This window comes from Scardinius erythrophthalmus (genome assembly GCF_964197995.2).
Source record: "Scardinius erythrophthalmus genome assembly, chromosome: 24".
Classification (NCBI taxonomy): domain Eukaryota; kingdom Metazoa; phylum Chordata; class Actinopteri; order Cypriniformes; family Leuciscidae; genus Scardinius; species Scardinius erythrophthalmus.
Window position 1 is genome coordinate 16,418,493 of NC_138244.1, and position 18,956 is coordinate 16,437,448.

General features: G+C 40.2%; 1 protein-coding gene across 1 annotated transcript; it reads right to left on the reverse strand.

Annotated features, from left to right (window-relative positions):
• Positions 1–29: 29 nt before the first annotated feature.
• On the reverse strand, positions 30–17,983 carry pkmb (pyruvate kinase M1/2b). Its single transcript, XM_081355681.1, has 11 exons — positions 17,882–17,983; positions 16,262–16,440; positions 16,079–16,170; positions 14,213–14,344; positions 13,930–14,116; positions 13,546–13,816; positions 8,600–8,750; positions 8,349–8,501; positions 5,304–5,470; positions 1,550–1,731; positions 30–549 (listed from the first exon to the last, which is right to left on the reverse strand). Exons 2-11 carry the CDS (start codon positions 16,410–16,412, stop codon positions 443–445), a joined length of 1,593 nt encoding a protein of 530 aa, XP_081211807.1. The 5' UTR covers positions 16,413–16,440; positions 17,882–17,983; the 3' UTR covers positions 30–442.
• Positions 17,984–18,956: the final 973 nt, after the last annotated feature.

The window sequence follows — 18,956 nt, forward strand, 5'->3', positions numbered from 1 at the left end:
CAACACAGAGAAATGACATTGGACTGACCTAATTGTCGAGATTCTGTATTTTAAATTTAGCCCACGAGGTGGCGTTATTGGGATATTTGCCTTTGCCAATATTGCCTTATGTGAAACCACAACATTTACAAAACGATAAGCTGTTTCAAAGAGAGAGAAAAAACATACAGGGAAAATAATGGAATTCCACAGTACATTAATAAATTCAGGATACTCAAAAGTTTCACTGTAAACACATACAGTACAGTTCTGATGAAAATAATTTTGCAGTGGGATGAAAAGGGATTAAAAGGATCTCCTCAACATAACATGAGTTTGATGGGAATTTAAAGCATGTGAACAACACCACAAGTCTATTTTTGGGACTTGAATATCTTGTTTGGAGGATGAACAGCTGTTTTCATGTAAAAATATATTGGGTTTACAGTTCATGAGGTTGCGCTCAAGGCACCACAACAATGCGCATGGTGTTGGTGTAGCCAGATCCTGGGCGCCAGCCTGTGACAACGATGATAACGTCGCCAGACTTGAAGTACTTCCGGGTCTTACCTGAAAATCAAAATGGAGGGTGTAAACAAGTAGGCCTACATGTACAAAGGTAAATGGATTTAGTGTCTGATATATGGATATCAAACACTCTTGACCACATCTAATTACACATGATTTACTAATTGCATGTTAAATTGCAGTTTGTGACTTTTACTAAATAGGCTACATGCTAGCTTTTAGCTTTAGCTTTGAGGCCTTTCACACGCAAGCTGTTTAAAGTCAGTTAATTCTGTTTGAGTGTAAATGTTCTTATTCTTCATCAGCTGGAGAAAAAAAAAACGTTCTAATGTCCAATGATCGTTCCTCTGAGTTGACACAGATTTATAGGCAAATATTGAAACTTTATAGTTATAGTTTCATAGCTTTATGGGTGTAATGCATTTAAGTAATTAATTACTATAATTTATTTACTTTTCCCTTGAAAAAAGTAAGGGATTACTCTTAATTTTTCTGTAATTTAATTACAGTTACTTCTGATGTAATTAAATGCATTAAATACTGACTAGACTATAGAACAATTATGTATAAAACAATAGTGAATTTAACATTAAATTTAACTAAATGTATATTCGGTATTGATATTCTTGTCTGCGATAATAGAATAATCATCTTGCACTCAGGGGCGTATGCACTCAATTTTCTCTAATTAAATGATCTCTAGAAGAAAAATGTCATTGTCTACCTTTGATTAGCAATAACAAGCAACAAATTATGGTTTTGTGTAAACTGTATTGTATTGACTATGGAAAAAAAAAGCCTCAAATTCCTTTAAATATGTAAATATGTCAAATCAGAAAACTGCACTCCAGCAAATTTCATGGGTTCTGAAATTCACGTATATTTATATATTCTTTTGGCAACTCTTAGTGATCAAGTGATTTTCCCTACTTGCATCCCTGTAAAAGGTAACCAGCTCGGTATGTGACTAAAGACTAAATCAATGTGCATCTGTTAGTGTCACACTAGATGAAGTACTAGATTTGTCTAGATGTCTCATTACCGATTTCCAGGGCGAAGCTGACACGTAGATCCACATCCTCAGCCCATACATCATTAGCAGGCTTGGTATAGAGGATGGGGATGATGCTGCGATACAGGTGCAGCTGCCGAGATGTCTGGCCGTTACGGGTCACTGCCATGATAGGAGCACGTGGCCTGTATCTGGAAAGCAGCTGGGCAGACCTGAGGAGACATAGACAGGTCGAAGTTTAACACAAAATATTAAGACAGAATTATAAAAGAAGAAATAATAATAAATTATATCTCAATAAATTGATTCTTAATGATAATATTATTATTCAAATTCTTCTTCTTTTAAGATTCAACCACGATGATGTCATAAATTCTTTTTCTTATTAAATATTAAAATTAATAATAAATATTTGTATTCATGTGTAATAAATAAATAATTAACATTATTAATATGAATTCCAATTATTCATTTTAAAGAGCTAATAATATTATAAGTCATGGAGTCTCCCTTTAAAATGAGCTCCCATTACATGAGATTTTAATTTGCTAATAGAACACGACTGTGTTCAATTGTTCTTATTAGGACATAAAATGAGGACATAAGATGCATGTATTTTAATAGTTTAAAATGTAAAACATACATGTCAGCAACAGGTGGAACAGGAAATAATACACAACTACATAAACGCAACTGACATGTACAACACCAAACAAAGAACTAAGAGAACACAGGGCTTAAATACACAAGGGAGGCTAATCAACGTAACAGCGAACAGGTGAGTAACTCAAATCAGCAACCACAGAAACAGATTAGTGGCAGGAAAATGGGAACAAAGGAAACAGGTACAGGAACTAGAACTAGAACTAGAACTAAACCAAAACAGAACATACACGTGACATTAGTCCCCCCCTCCCAGAAGGTGTGTCCTTGCACCGTAGGGTGTCAGAGGACTGAAGCAGAAAGGATACTTTGTTTTTTACACAGTGGAACGCACAGCCTTGCAAAGTATACTTTATTTGACTCGTAAGCATAAACAGGCGTTCGACACAAGCAGTTTTAAGTAAGTACAACCCATGTAAATATCTTTGAATTCTTTTGAGTTGTACAAATGAGGGTACTTTCTAACCTCTTCGCACAATCTCCCGTCTATGTAGGCCTTCATTGTCGCTGTAGCTTGCGTGCATTTCGGTTTGTTCTGTTGATGCAGTTTTTCTTCAACTACCTTGTGAATCGACGCCCCCAGGGCACGGTTGCCACCTTTTGGATAAACTAATTACTGCAACAAAAATTAAATGCGCATGTGCACATACAAAGTACAATGGACCACGGCGGAGCCCGAGGAATGAGGTGCAGCCAAAGGCCCGGAAGTCTGTGGCGTAGGCAGAGTGATGACTGACCCAGGTGGAGCCGGAGGGACGAGGGAGCTCTGTGGAGTCATAAGGACGACAGTCCCAGGTGGAGCAGAGGGACGGAGAATCCATGACGTAGCCGACTGGTTGGCAGGGCCAAAGTGGAGTGATGAGCTCGGCAGACTCATGGGATCCCCATTTGCCAAGGCGAAGCTGGAGACCGGAAGGCCCAAGGTGGATTCACGCAGCAGAATGGAGAAAACAGAGGAAAAGCCGAAGAACTGTAGGAAACCAGCGGAGGCGGGGCCAGAGGACTGGCTTGCTTTGGCTTGGTAGAGGAGGTGGGAGAGGGAGGCTAGGTGGGACCATCAGAGATGCAGGAGACTTGGCGCTGGGTGGGACAAGCGATGACAGGAGACTTAGTGGAATAACCTCCTCCAATTCCTCAAAACATTCTATGTAGACCTGGCACAGCTCCCTCTCAGCAGCGGGAGAATAGGCAGGGCTCTCATCCATGCCCTCATACTCCACGAGGATGCCCACTTGAACGGACGGTTTTGCCGGCTCACGCACCTGGTCAGGCTCTCTGTGGGGCTCGGGATGCAGGACGAAGACGGCCTCAGTTTTCAGCTCTGTCTTTGTGGTGGGCTCGTTCTCCCAGTCTACGGTGGGCTCAGGTTCTTGGTTCATAGGTGGCAAGGCTGAAGACTGGCTGCGCTCTGGGTCTGGAGTGGGGCTGGTGATGTCCTCCTCAGCTGGGTAGACGGTGAATGGGGAGCCGCAGCTCAGCAGCACCCACTCCACAAATGTTGCCATTGTCCCTCAAGGACCATCACCGGGAGGCGCCAGGTCTAAAAAGTCTATTGTGTGATCCTCGAGGTTATGCTGCACCTGATCTAAGAAGATTAGGCGGACTGCTGGTAAGTCAATTTTTTGTTGGTTTGTTTTGCGTTCTTATAATAATTACACGGTGCAGGAAAATTCAAGAAACAGTCTTTAATCAATAAATCCAAAAGGAACAGGAAATTATACACAACCACTTAAATGCAAGCAACATGTACAATACCAAACAAAGAACTAAGAGAACACAGGGCTTCAATACTAGCCTGACAAGCCAGACCCACATCAAGATGTTGGGTCTGGGAACACCATTGGCAGGGCTCAATCCGAGGGGCGGGATAAATGGTTGTCTTTCAAAAATTCCCTCTGCACGCAATAGGATAGCGCTTCAACCAACCATTTGATAGATTCAACTTTTGCCGTATCCGGTCGGCAAAACTCAGAACACATCTTCCTTTTTTAAGAATGAATTCAGTGCCGTTCTTTGTTCTTTTCTCAAAGAAAAGCTTAACTCCAAGTCTTCCAGAGTCACGGCCAAAGCCGATTTGAAAGACTGCTGTTCGCCAGCAGCAGCAGCCATCTTCTTTGTTTTCAAGTAGCAGGGAATTCACATGGAACCGTTGCAAATATGCTTTCATTATGTTAAGCCCGCCCACCGACTCTATACACGATGTGATTGGCCTGACTAGAGTTTGTTTTTTCTAGCTCACAAGCCAACGGAGAGTTGCAAGACGACCCTGGCTGCAAATTACATTTGCTGCCGCTAGGGTGCGTCTAGATTTCTAGGCTACTTAAATACACAAGGGAGGCTAATCAACGTAACAGCGAACAGGTGAGTAACTCATCAGTAACCATTAATAACCACAGAAACAGAAAACAGGTACAGGAATTAGAAATAAACCAAACCAGAAGAACATACATGTGACAATATTAAATAGTAGCATTAACCCTATAAACCTGAAGTGTACCACTGTCAATTATACAGTTTAGCAACTATTATACAAAATACTAGACAACATGATGCAACTGACCAATCAGAATCAAATATTCCAGATAGCCGTGCAATAAATAGATATAATTCAAATGCTTGTTTGAAATTGAATCTCCTCTGGTTGGAGTCTGACTAAAACACGTACTCCTGTATAAAAGCCCCAGTGAGTGTGTGCACTTTTGCCTCTCTGCAACCTACTGCGGGACAAGTGAATAAGGAGTTTAAATTAGCCTATGAAATGTCAAGGTTCAGGCCTGCAAAGGTCAGACTGTCTCGCTTAGCGCAACGAGATGCATTTCGATCAGCCACAAGGCAAATCGGATAATGTATGAGAATGACAAAGAGACAGAGACTCTTTAATGTGGCTAACTAACTCTACACAACTGTTCAAATGAAGTTATGTGTTTTAAGAGGAAGCAAAATCTCTCTTAAAATGGCATAAGAAGAGGTGCATACTACAAAGCATTTGCATTCATACGTTTTACATTCTTTAGCTCATGTGCACAACACTGAGTTGAGGTTACCATACCTAATATTAGATCCATGTGTGTGTGTGTAAATGCCACTGTAAGACTTTAGGGTTTTAAAGTGTGTCTCTGACCTGCCAGTCTTGGTGAGGACGATGATGGCACTGGCACAGCACTTGAAGGAGGCTTCCACTGCACCAATGGCCACGGACTCTGTGGGGTCACGGGTCAGATGGGAAGTACGACGAAGCTCTTCGAACAACTGCCTGTGGAACATAGCGCCCTCTGCTTCACGGGCGATCTGACGCAACAAAAAATGAGGACACAAATGAGGATACAAGAACCATATTATTCTATTGTCAAGCTAATGCAGCTCTGACTATAGGTGTGGTCATGTTACTGTTGTTCAGTGAAATCCAGTAATTTAATAGGAATTTAATAGATTTCACATTCATAATATGGTTAAATTTTGGAATTTTGAAAATGGATAAAATAAATGAATACATTTTAATAGTCATTTTAACTGGAATACACTTAATCAGGAATTTCAAGTGAAAGAGAAAGATATACCCACGCAGATTTCGCATTCGGATTCATGTTTTTCATGCAAATTCAACGCGTAACAGAGAGCTGGTTGGTTTGAATTTGACTTCCATGTGAGTGGTGTTTCGTGCATGACTAGAATAACAGACAATGGACGTCTTTGTCGCCCAAATTTCGTAAATGTGGCTAGACCTTTAGGGCCAGATTTACTAAACAGGCTAAATTAGCGTTAGAGCGCAATTCCACAAAAGAGCCATTGGGAGTGGAAAAACTCCATGTGCTTTTTTTGGCCGTTAAATAATGCCGCAAATACTAGTAAATTAACGAGAGCAAACTTTAGTGAATCACCTTGCATGATTCATTTAAATACTCTCCTCCCATACATTTTTCGTCTGAATGGGAAACTCCTACAAATGCATATGTAATAAGATCAGCTGCAAAAATAACCCTGTCCACGCCTTGCGTAAATCTTGTCCTTAGTGTTCTGTCATAGTATAGATCACAGTATTAGCATCTGATACCCTCATTGGTATCATGATACCACCAGAATACTTTTGTTGATGGAAATGTAATCCGTTTGATAATGATTAAAACGTTGATAGCTGGTAAATTTGATAAGGAACTTTTGATAGTGAACGAAGAAGCTGGAACTGTCTAGCGTGTTGCAGATCCTTATAACTACAAATGGCACAGAAACAAGCATGTCAAAGCCAGTGGCGTGGCGTGGGGAAAATTTCTGAGGAAGCCAATTAAGACACAACCTCTAAGCTGTGTGTTTTAAGGGGTGGGGGCAGAAAATCATACGTTACCAGCATTTATATGTTGCTATTTGGATGAACTATTAGAGCGCCCAGCATCATCTTACCGGGACTTACGCTTGTTACAATCCAACACTTTGAGCACGTAGATACCTAAAATATGTTGCGCATACAGCTCAACTAACGCGATTGTTATAAAGGTGTTTGAACAACAAAACACATCCTCTTGCACATATTTGACAATCGGAATATCAGATATATCCTGCTATAGCTAATAAATTTGTGAAATTTTGAATAAAAAAAGGAAATAAAAGCTGATCATTCAGCGCTATTGTGCCTGCGGTGTGACAAGCAATGAAAGACGCGTCTCCATGGGAACCATAAAGTGATACTACGATCAATAACGGTCGCCTTGAAAAACTTACGTGTGAAAAGGTTGTTTGTAAGGCTTACATTTAAATGTGTCTTTGTTTTGTTTTGAGTGTATGGTCAATAAATAAAGGAATTAAAAAGATGGGCACAAAACCACAAATCTTCCGCTATTTCATTCATTCATTCATTGACGATGATAACGTGATGTGATTGGCCTGATGCCAACAAGTTCATGGCTTCCCTTGACACTGTCCTGACCAATCACAGGGGAGCAGTGTCGTGACAATAGCGTCACCTGATTGGTTAATCATTCTTTTTTTTTTCTATCAAGGGATGCCAACTCAGCCTGGCCTCCTCACAGACACAGGGTGCAGTACCATGTTTTCAACGCTCATTCACCATGTCACTTTTATAGGGGCGCTGTTTTACACATCATAAAACACTCAGTAATGAATGAAGAGAGACGATGAGGAGATGACAGAAGGATTACGTAAACTGTGAAAACAAAAGTGTTTATTAAATGACGATTATATTCTGAAAAAGTGAGGAAGCCTGGCTTCCCTTGGCCTCCGCAAGAAAACGCCACTGGTCAAAGCACAAATCCTGGTAGGCTAACATACTCTTGCGGAAAAAAAAGTGCACTTAATTGTGCCCTTGTAGTGTACTTCAAATCTAAAAAGTATATTTTTAAAAAAACGGTACTTGCAGGTAATGTAATATTAATGAAATAAAAGGCCACTTAAGTGTGAGAGCACACTTTCATGACTGTTTCTTATCACACTCAAGTACACTTTTAAAAAGTGCACTTTGTGATGATGTCAAATGAAACGTTTTACTTTAAAACATTTTAAATCATTGTGTTAAACACTTATTTTGATGTGATGACTAACATACTAAAGCACATTTAAAGTACTTGATTATAATTTTGATAATGATAATTGCACACAAAAAGTATTCTCGTCGCTTCATAACATTAAGGTTGAACCACTGTAGTCACGTGGACTATTTTAACAATGTCTTTACTACCTTTCTGGTCCTTGAAAGTGGTAACAACATTGCTGTATATAGCGGGGTCAGAAAGCTCTCGGATTTCGTCAAAAATATCTTCATTTGTGTTCAGAAGATGAAAAAAAGTCTTATGGGTTTGGAACGACATGAGGGCGAGTAATTAATGACAGAATTTTCATTTTTGGGTGAACTTAAGTATATTCTTTTAAAGCATATTATTTCCATAATAACAAGAACTTAAAAAGTATGTTAAACTGTATTTCTTTTTCATAAGAGTAATTGTTAATTGCACATGTAGTCAGTACAGTTACAGCAATAGCATTAAGCTACTGTTTAGTTTTGCTAGCTGTGCTTCTAGAGTTAAGAGGTTTGGGGTAAGACTACATGAATGTTTTGCTTAGCATGCTAAACTTACAGTATGTTATCAGAATATTAGCATTGCCACACTTATTAGGCACCAGTCAGGGCACAGCCAGAAGGGGGCGCTCTTGATCATACCTGATGCTGTATGTGCACAGACTCAATTGGGTATTGTCCCTTTGCGGTCTCTCCACTCAGCATGATACAGTCGGCACCGTCGAGCACGGCATTGGCCACATCGCTGCTCTCGGCGCGGGTGGGTCGGGGCTTCTTTATCATGCTCTCAAGCATCTGTCAGTCGAAGAGAAAATCGGTGGATGAACAACTCGTCAATTCATGCTCGCTGAACTGAGCCGGCTAACTTGCTTCTGCATGGTATCAGTCCTAACCTGTGTGGCGCATATGATTGGTTTCCCAATCCTGTTGCAACGACCAATCATCATCTTCTGAGCCAGGAACACCTTTTCAGTAGGGATCTCAATACCCAGATCTCCACGGGCAACCATGATACCATCGCTAGCCTCCAGGATCTCATCAAACCTACACAAATAAAGATATAAAGAAATAATCAGAGCAACAAACTCACTGTAACCTTGCATGGGTGGTTGTAGCGAAACGCACAAAGATCAGGATTCATAGAGCAAACTGGCTCAGGGAACAGGTAGCATATCAACATAACACAAACAATCCAGGACAAAGCACTATAGAGAACTCAGGGTTTAAATAACAGGGAGCTAATTGGAACAACAGAAAGAGGTGTGGGATGATTAACTACTGATAATGAACACAAGCAAACAGAGTAAAATGAAACCAAAATAGAACAAATCATTACCGTTACACTCACTTAAATTGAGGTTTGTTTGTTTTCTTGCACTTTTTGTAATCAAATAAATTCCAATTAACATATTGTGAATATATTTACAATAACTGTTTTCTATGTGAATATATTTTAAAATGTAATTTATTCCCGTGATGCAAAGCTGAATTTTCAATATCATCACTCCAGTCTTCAGTGTCACATGATCCTATGCTGGTTTGCTGCTCAAGAAACATTTCTTATTATGACCGCCGCTAGCGTAGCTAGCGAAAGCGGTCATATAGGGATTGTCAAAGTTTTTTTTTTTTTTTTTTCCCGTCACCTTACTGAATTTTTCGTCAACGATACCAGGGACACCGAAGCACCGGGGAACATGAAATTTGGTGGGCATGTAGCCCCACTAGACTTCTAAGGAAAAATTTCGTTTGGTCCCCGGGGGCCATTCCCCCCCCGCGCTGGGCCCCCCCAAACCCCAAAAAATGCAGTTTTTCCTAAATAACTACCTGAACCGTGGCACCGAGAATGAAGAAATTTTTATGGTATGTTGGTCTACTAGACTTTTACGGAAAAATTTCGTTTGGTCCCCGGGGGCCACTTCCCCCCCCCCGCGCTGGGGCCCCCTTAAATTTTTCGTCAACGATACCAGGGACACCGAAACACCGGGGAACATGAAATTTGGTGGGCATGTAGCCCCACTAGACTTCTAAGGAAAAATTTCGTTTGGTCCCCGGGGGCCACTCCCCCCCCCCCCCCCGCGCTGGGCCCCCCTTAACCCAAAAAAAATGCAGTTTTTCCTAAATAACTACCTGAACCGTGGCACCGAGGATGAAGAAATTTTTATGGTATGTTGGTCTACTAGACTTTTACGGAAAAATTTCGTTTGGTCCCCGGGGGCCACTCCCCCCCCCTGCGCTGGGGCCCCCGTAAATTTTTCGTCAACGATACCAGGGACACCGAAGCACCGGGGAACATGAAATTTGGTGGGCATGTAGCCCCACTAGACTTCTACGGAAAAATTTCGTTTGGTCCCCGGGGGCCACTCCCCCCCCCGCGCTGGGCCCCCCTTAACCCAAAAAAAATGCAGTTTTTCCTAAATAACTACCTGAACCGTGGCACCGAGGATGAAGAAATTTTTATGGTATGTTTGTCTACTAGACTTTTACGGAAAAATTTCGTTTGGTCCCCGGGGGCCACTCCCCCCCCCCCGCGCTGGGGCCCCCGTAAATTTTTCGTCAACGATACCAGGGACACCGAAGCACCGGGGAACATGAAATTTGGTGGGCATGTAGCCCCACTAGACTTCTACGGAAAAATTTCGTTTGGTCCCCGGGGGCCACTCCCCCCCCGCGCTGGCCCCCCCCAAAACCAAAAAAATGCAGTTTTTCCTAAATAACTACCTGAACCGTGGCACCGAGGATGAAGAAATTTTTATGGTATGTTGGTCTACTAGACTTTTACGGAAAAATTTCGTTTGGTCCCCGGAGGCCAATTCCCCCTCCGCGCTGGGGCCCCCGTAAATTTTTCGTCAACGATACCAGGGACACCGAAACACCGGGGAACATGAAATTTGGTGGGCATGTAGCCCCACTAGACTTCTACGGAAAAATTTCGTTTGGTCCCCGGGGGCCACTCCCCCCCCGCGCTGGGCCCCCCCAAAACCAAAAAAATGCAGTTTTTCCTAAATAACTACCTGAACCGTGGCACCGACGATGAAGAAATTTTTATGGTATGTTGGTCTACTAGACTTTTACGGAAAATTTTTGTTTGGTCCCCGGGGGCCACTTCCCCCCCCCGCGCTGGGGCCCCCGTAAATTTTTCGTCAACGATACCAGGGACACCGAAGCACCGGGGAATATGAAATTTGGTGGGCATGTAGCCCCACTACACTTCTACGGAAAAATTTCGTTTGGTCCCCGGGGGCCACTCCCCCCCCGCGCCCCCCCAAACCCCAAAAAATGCAGTTTTTCCTAAATAACTACCTGAACCGTGGCACCGAGGATGAAGAAATTTTTATGGTATGTTGGTCTACTAGACTTTTATGGAAAAATTTCGTTTGGTCCCCGGGGGCCACTTCCCCCCCCCCCCTGCGCTGGGGCCCCCGTAAATTTTTCGTCAACGATACCAGGGACACCGAAACACCGGGGAACATGAAATTTGGTGAGCATGTAGCCCCACTAGACTTCTACGGAAAAATTTCGTTTGGTTCCCGGGGGCCACTCCCCCCCCCCCCCCCCGCGCTGGGCCCCCCCAAACCCAAAAAAAATGCATTTGTTATTGCTTTGTAATTTGTAATTGTAAACATTTGTAATTGTTATGGTATGTTGCTCTTAAGGGCCCACATCAACCTAGCCCATAATCACTCATTTGTGATTTGCGCCCCTCCCATAAAAAATGAAAATGCAATATTATTCTGCTTTAATCGCCCCTATCTTCAGTGGAGATGTTCAGAACTGCACCATATTTCATGTGTATGATTAACTTGACATCCTCTGGGGGTATAGTTTTGTAGAATTTCATCCATGGGGGGGGTATAAAATAAATTCATTTATGTGCACATTTAGTGACTGTACACTCATCGGCCTGTAGATGGTGGTGTTGAGCGAAGGGTTGCTGGTTTAGGATGATACTGTCACACACACACATGCAGGAATACAAACAAACGCAAGCATGCACACACACTGACATCCACACGCACAGACACACACCCATACACACACATACAAATCCACATGCACAGACACACACACACAAACACACACGCGCACACATGTACGCACACATACATACACGCACAGACACACACACACACACACACACACACAGACACACACATACACACACACACACACACACACACACACACAGACAGACATGCACATACTATTACTTTTTTTAGGTATATACATAAACACGCAATACAGCCAAATTACTCCACGTCATTTATTTTTGTGGAAAGCCAGTGCAGGCCTGAGCGGCGGTCATATTTTGTACCGCGATGCGGTACATCTAGTTATTATCAATGTTGAAAACGGTTGTGCTGCTTTATATTTTTGTGAAAACCAGGATATATTTTCTTTCTGCATTCTTTGATGCATTGATTTTTAATGTTATCATTATTGGCCTGATAAGAAAATTTGGCCGATATATAAAAGCTTCGGATGAGACACTTCTGATGCGGACTGTTCGCCATGATAGTTTTGAATTGCTTGAAATATGATTGGAATCACTTCAAAAAAGGAAGATACAGTTAAACGAACACTCCACCCATTTGCATTAAGCTTTGCATTGTTAGAAACCCAGTCATACTATTGAATGGTCGTGCAACACTCTCTCATTTTCCCGTGAGACGGGAGAAATCCGTATTTACCTCTTACACTTCCTCCCACAATGACGCAAAAATCGTAATTTTGCGTCATTGTCGGAGGAAGTGTAAGAGGGGCGGATTTCTGTTGAGACTACAAGCACTAGTTCCCACCCTTTCAAACCCGCCCATAGGGGGTTGGACCTAATGCGCTAACAGACCTATCACAGATCAGTGCCAGTGCGTTTGATTTTCAATGCCATCCTCTTTTTCCCGGACATGTCCAGCCGTCGAGATCGTCCAAAATGTCCGGGATTCGGCTTTTGCTTTTCGCCATTCATTGTTTACATGCACACCTTTTGTTTCAATCTAGCTGAATTCATTCCGATTGGTGAATCTGAATGTAGTGTTTACATGAACGCTAAACAAGTGATCGGTTGATGTGCGTTTTAACATTGCTAAGAAAATTCCCACTCCTCCGTGAGAGATGCGAGACCGGTGCGTCTCAGTAATGACGCCACCGGCCTCGCGCCGTTCTCCCGCGCCCCTCAGCCTTGTCCTGCTCGCCACAGTAAACATGATGAATGGCGACTGTAAAACGCAAAAGCCAAATCCCGGACATTTTGGGCGATCTCGAAATCCAGGGCAAACTCATCAAGGAGACTCGCTAGTAGCTTAGCTTTGTTGTTTTCAAATGCCCTCTCTTACTGGTAGGCGTGGCTTGGGAGTGGCCTCGTAGGGCAGCGAAGCAAGTGCATTCTGGGAGTTGTTGTTTTTCATCCACATAAGCCAAAAATACATTTTCTGGCTTTTCTTAGTCTAGAAAGCTCCAAATTCAAAAATGATTTCACATTTCTTCTGCATAAATGACCTATTTTAAATACACATGCATCTTTCCAGTGGTGAAGTATCCCTTTAAGTGCAACATGTGCTATCATATCGGATACATAAAATTATAATGAGAACATTATAATTGTGTGCTTGGGACAGGGATTTTAATGATGAAACTTTTGTTTTTGTAATCATGCTCTCAAAAATAATATACATTTTTTTTATAATCGGTTATCGGCTTTCAAATATAAAGAATTATCGATTATCGTATCGGACAACATTTTCATATCGGTGCATCCCTAATATATATATATATATATATATATATATATATGTAATTTATTTATTTATTTTTATTATTTAATATTATTTATATTATCACTCACTTGCGTACACCCTCATGGTTCTCCAGCTTGCTGATGATCCTGATATCCTTGCCTTTCTCTCCGAGCACCTTCCTGACAGCTTGCACGTCAGCAGCCTTGCGGATGAAGGAGGCAAAAACCATGTCGACGCCCTGCTCCACACCAAACTGAAGGTCCTGAATGTCCTTCTCAGACACTGCGGGCAGGTCAACACTGGCCCCGGGCAGGTTCACGCCTTTCTTGCTGCCCAACATGCCTCCGTTCTCAATCTCGCAGTTCAGGAAATCAGAACCTGGAACATTTAACTATGTTAACACATTGAAATTTGGCAGTCCTCCCATGATGTATCACTTTTATTATGTGCTAAAGGTTTGAACTTGAAGTCAGCTTCGAATTGGAACTCACCAATTTCCTTAACCTTGAGTGAAATAAGACCATCATCTACAAAAATATGGCTGCCCATCTCCACCACCTTTGTGATGTTCTTGTAGTCCAACCACAGGGTTTTCTCATCGCAGTTGTTCATGAACTTGTCATCCAGAGTGAGCTTAATGATGTTACCTTTATCAAGCTTGACCTCCTCAGTGCCACTCTGAAGAAACCACATACATGATAAATTAGACCTATAGATCTATTACAGAGTTTCTAATATTGAAAAGGACATCATAAAATGAGACGCTATACTTACGCCCTTAATGAGTCCGGTCCTGATCTCAGGGCCTTTGGTATCTAGGGCAATGGCCACAGGTCTGTACTCAATGCTACCAGCTCCAAAACTCTCAGTGGCTTCACGGACATTCTTGATGGTTTCAGCATGGTACTGCATGAAAAAACGTTATGTACTGTCAAATTAAGTGTCAAGGGTTTTAAATATTAACTTTAAGTTAGCATAAGAGAGGTAATTTATAAGCATTAACAAGAAGAACATACAATAGTGGCCAATTTGGTTAAGTTAAAAAAATATATAATACTCTATATTCTCAAGCCAGCACTTCTTCATCATGCCATCCAGGTGACCTGATCTATATATGAGACCATGTTTTGTTCACGAACACTCCTTTAGAAACATTTAAAAACATTTACCAACTTCAACTTGACGTCCAGGAGGACGGATATTTAGTTTTTTACATTTTTATTCTTGCTTTTATCGATTGACAGCATGAGCTCTGAGAACCGTAGAACTCTACCGAATGCAAAATAAAAAGAACAAAGTGAACATGTCTTTGCAGTAAAGTCTACCATTTAATCGCCATGATAGTCTCTGTCCTGTCTGTCCAATCGCAGAGACAGAGAGGTATATATAGAATCAGGGAGAGACAGGTTATGTTTCCAAGGACCCCACAGAAACATTTGACTGCTTCTGAACTCAGTGAATAAATATGAATGGTCTGACAGCTTTATTGATAGTTCAGTCAATATTTTGGTTGCGATCCCTTTCATTACAGAATGTGTGTAGGCAAAAAACAAGACAGTCACTTATGGCTAACTGTAACAATGCTATATAACAACATTATATTAACAACAAAAAGTTATTATTTCAATGAGTAACAAATGCAATACAGAGTTCAATAAAACAAGGACAGTTTCGTATTGCTATAGTTTATGAATTTGAAATAATTTACAGTGATCTCAGGTTAAATTTGTTAAATTTACAGAGACCTCAGGTCCAAAATTTGATATTAACAAATATTAAAACTAATCGTGTGTACCCCTTGCCCACAGTTATATAAAATGCTGGATATTTAATATTGTGGGCCTTTTTTTTTGCCGGAGTTCCTGGACATCATGTTCAGATCCATGGCATCATGGATTCTAGCAAATACCTCTGCTAGAAATCGTATAATGGACCATTTTTGGATCTTCCATCAGGACAATGAACCAATACAAAAATCAACACAAAAATGTGTCACTGAGCACAAAATTAAGGACCTGAACCCTATAGAAGACTGAAGAGGAGAGTGTAAAAATATTGAATAAAAGATCCCATTAATTGTGGCCAATGTGTATAAGAGAAGAACATTTATTTCATAATGAGATTTCCCCCCACTTACAATTGTTTTACTTGTTTACAGTGAAAGGTTAGACTTTTGTGAATTGGACCTTTCAATGAACTGTGCGCTCACACTTACCTGTCATATACTAGAAGCAACTTTATAAAAAGCAACAAGAGCTTCTGACCCTCTGAAGCCCTGAGATGGAAATATCTACTGCATCACTTGATGATATAGTAATCTGTAGTAAAGGTGCCATGCAGAAAAAGGTAAAAAGCCATGACTTTTAAAAGGGAGAGGTCAGAGCAGTCTAAACTCATGCTCTGGCTTGAGCCCAACATGACTCTACTCAATGTACTTAGCAGACAGACAGAGCGGCTGACAAGATCAGCTTACAACTTCTGACATTTGAAGAGGCACGTGGGAAATGCCACAATAACAGAGGATCTACGATGGTACGGACGTAAAGGGGATGAGAGACTTTTGAAGAAATCTTATTAATATATTAATAATTAAGATTAATAGACTGCTTATTACAAGATTAATAGACTGCGATCATGTACCTCGTGAGTTCCGTGGGAGAAGTTCATACGTGCAATGTTCATGCCGGTCTTGATCATCTCCCTTAGTGTCTCCACAGATCGGGAAGCAGGTCCTGCATTAAGAAAAAACAAAATATTGGAAACTTTTCCTTAACATTTTGAGGGACAATTTGCATTAAGAACTTCCTAATGTGGTCCTCTAACCGATGGTGCAGACGATGCCTGTGTTGCGAGACACTGTAGCTTCAGAGTCGATGTCCAGCAGGCACAGGTGCTCCAGGAAGGTTTCTGCCATAGCAGCGTGCATCTGCTGCTGCTGAATGAAGGCGGAGCCCGTAGTCTTCGTCTGAGACATGGCTGGAGCTGCAACTGCTTGGAAAGTCCTGGAAGAAACATGGACAAAGCATGTTTGGGTGGCTTATGTAAAGACACTGATTATATTGAGCTTTTTATTATCCCTCGAAACCACTTTGACTTTCTTTTTTCTGTGGAACACAAAAGGACAAGATGTCCAAGCTGCAACAATTTCCCACCACAATTTCAAACAAGATTGCCCTTGTGAAAAAGAAGTACACTTTAGAATACTTTTAAGAACTTATTACAAAAATAATATACATTAAAAGAATATACTTGTGTGAATGTTTGTTTTTGACACTTAGTTGCATGCTAATTGTAATTAAATGCAAATGTATTAAAGTGTACATTTATATAAAATGACATTAGTTGAACTTAAGAGTGCTTTTTAGACCCACTTAAGTAGGACTTAAGTACATCTTCATATGGAATTTTATAATTCTAATTGTATTCTAAAATATACTTAATGTCATTTCTATTGAAACTTGTATGCCATGTATTACATTACACATCTGTATTGATGAAGTTGCAGTTCAGTACATTTGAAATGTTTCACGTAAAATGTACATGTGCTTTAGTATGTTAGTCAACATCAACAATTTTATTTCATTTATATTATCTGCAAGTAAAGTTTATTAAAAAAAATATACTTTTAAGATTTTAATTTCACTACAAATGCACAATCACTACAATTAGGAGTTTGAAAAGCAAGATTTTCAGATAATAATGACAAATATAATTCTGATCCTTGCACATAGCTATCATATGATTTGGTTTTATAACTTCTGTAGCAGGTTAGTTGAAGAAAAGATCAGTCAACCAGTCTACAGGAGAACACAAACCCTATTTTACTAATCAACTTTACTTGTATTTGGTGTTATATGTTTCTCTTATGTTTAACCCACAAGTTACACGAAGAGTAAATGAGAGCCACTGGCAGCTCTGCCTGAGCCAAAAAGGAAGAGTGGGTTTAAATGCAAGACTGCACACACATTCCAGCAAACAGTGATCTCATGGAAAAAAAGACAACTTGTCAAATTAAAAAATAATCATAATCATCATTATCATTATTGTTAATGGACTTACATATTAAATAATGTTATAATGTACAATAACCAGCCAATAATATATTGAAATAGCCTAATATAAAAAATATATATTTTTAAAATATATAGCCTAAAATAAACATCAAATATCAATCAAAATCAGAATATGCTAAAGTTTTGACTAAACATATTTTATAAATCAATGAACTAAGTGCGTAATTTGTCAATGAATAACCATATCTCCCAAATGAGCCTGTAATTACGTGTAAAAAATATATTTATTTCTAATTATATTTATGGAATGGTTCAAATAAATGTTTATTTTAGAGGCTAAAACGTCTCCGTTTATTTAAAGCGTGTTTTCAGGTCGTAATAAGCATCTAGTGAGTTTGATCTTCGCTGTTTAAATCCTCTGTCCTCCTACCTCAGAAGATGAACGCCTGCAGGTCAGAACTTCTGATTTCTATCACAGTCACTGTCTGAACTTATCCAGTCTGAACTGACCGGCACTACTTCCCACAGCTCTGCGTGTTCTTCCGACAGGATCGGATGGATATTATAGTTCGGTATTTTCAATGTAGCGCATATGATTTCATTAATAATATTAATAATACGATATATATTTTTTATATATATACTTCTGTTATGTATTAGGTGTTATTTCATCTTGAGCGAATTTAGTTAATCAGACGCCACCTGCAAGTTAACAGGAATGAACTTGAGACCGTCATCTGAAGAAGTAAGTTTGATGTTTTCATTTTGGGATTTAACGAACAAAAAGCACATTATCGCATGAATTCAAATTCCCATATTGTAAAATTTTAATTTTGCATGCCATTTTGATTTTGAATTGCTGTTTTAAGTATTGTATGATCGTGTTTCACTCAATGAAAAGAACAGTAGACATGACTGTCCCCCAACACCCTCACCACTCCTTCATGTCATTTCATAAATACCAGCCATTACTGGCATCTGGAGTGCTAATAATAGCTCAAGGCCTACAGCTGAAACTTTGATGCCAATGATAGAAAGGCTTGCTCATCACTCTGTTTGCCATTTCCACAGATCAGGAAAGGTCAGATCATCTGAAGTTTTGCATATATTATATCCAAATATTGTGTGTATTGTCATAATTACTCTGTCATTAAATTCACTACACATACTTACCCTTCAAGTTGATGGATAGATGGTAACACTAGGCCTATGGGTGACCTTTAAAAATCCATAACTTCCTGTCTAAAATTAGTTCAGGTGTAACTAATTCTACCTGCTTTAAAGTCACCGTTAAATCAAAATTGACAATTCTTATTTTGTATGATTTATTATAAATATTTATCCGTGCACATCATTATTTATTCATGTGCCCTCATCTTTAATCAAAATCACTTACGTTTCACTCAGGTATACATCACAATAGGGAAAAAAAACACTATCGCACCTTCCGTTTCATGCCAACTTTACCAAATGTTCTTTGTTTTGGTTTTATGCAAAATCATGTT

Excerpts from the sequence above, each read along its gene's own strand:
- pkmb (XM_081355681.1), bottom strand. The coding sequence starts at position 16,412 with ATGTCTCAGACGAAGACTACGGGCTCCGCCTTCATTCAGCAGCAGCAG. Across the intron at positions 16,171-16,261 it reads AGGCATCGTCTGCACCATCG|GACCTGCTTCCCGATCTGTG; the intron begins GTTAGAGGACCA and ends TTCTTAATGCAG. Across the intron at positions 5,471-8,348 it reads CTGTGCACATACAGCATCAG|ATCGCCCGTGAAGCAGAGGG; the intron begins GTATGATCAAGA and ends TTGTTGCGTCAG.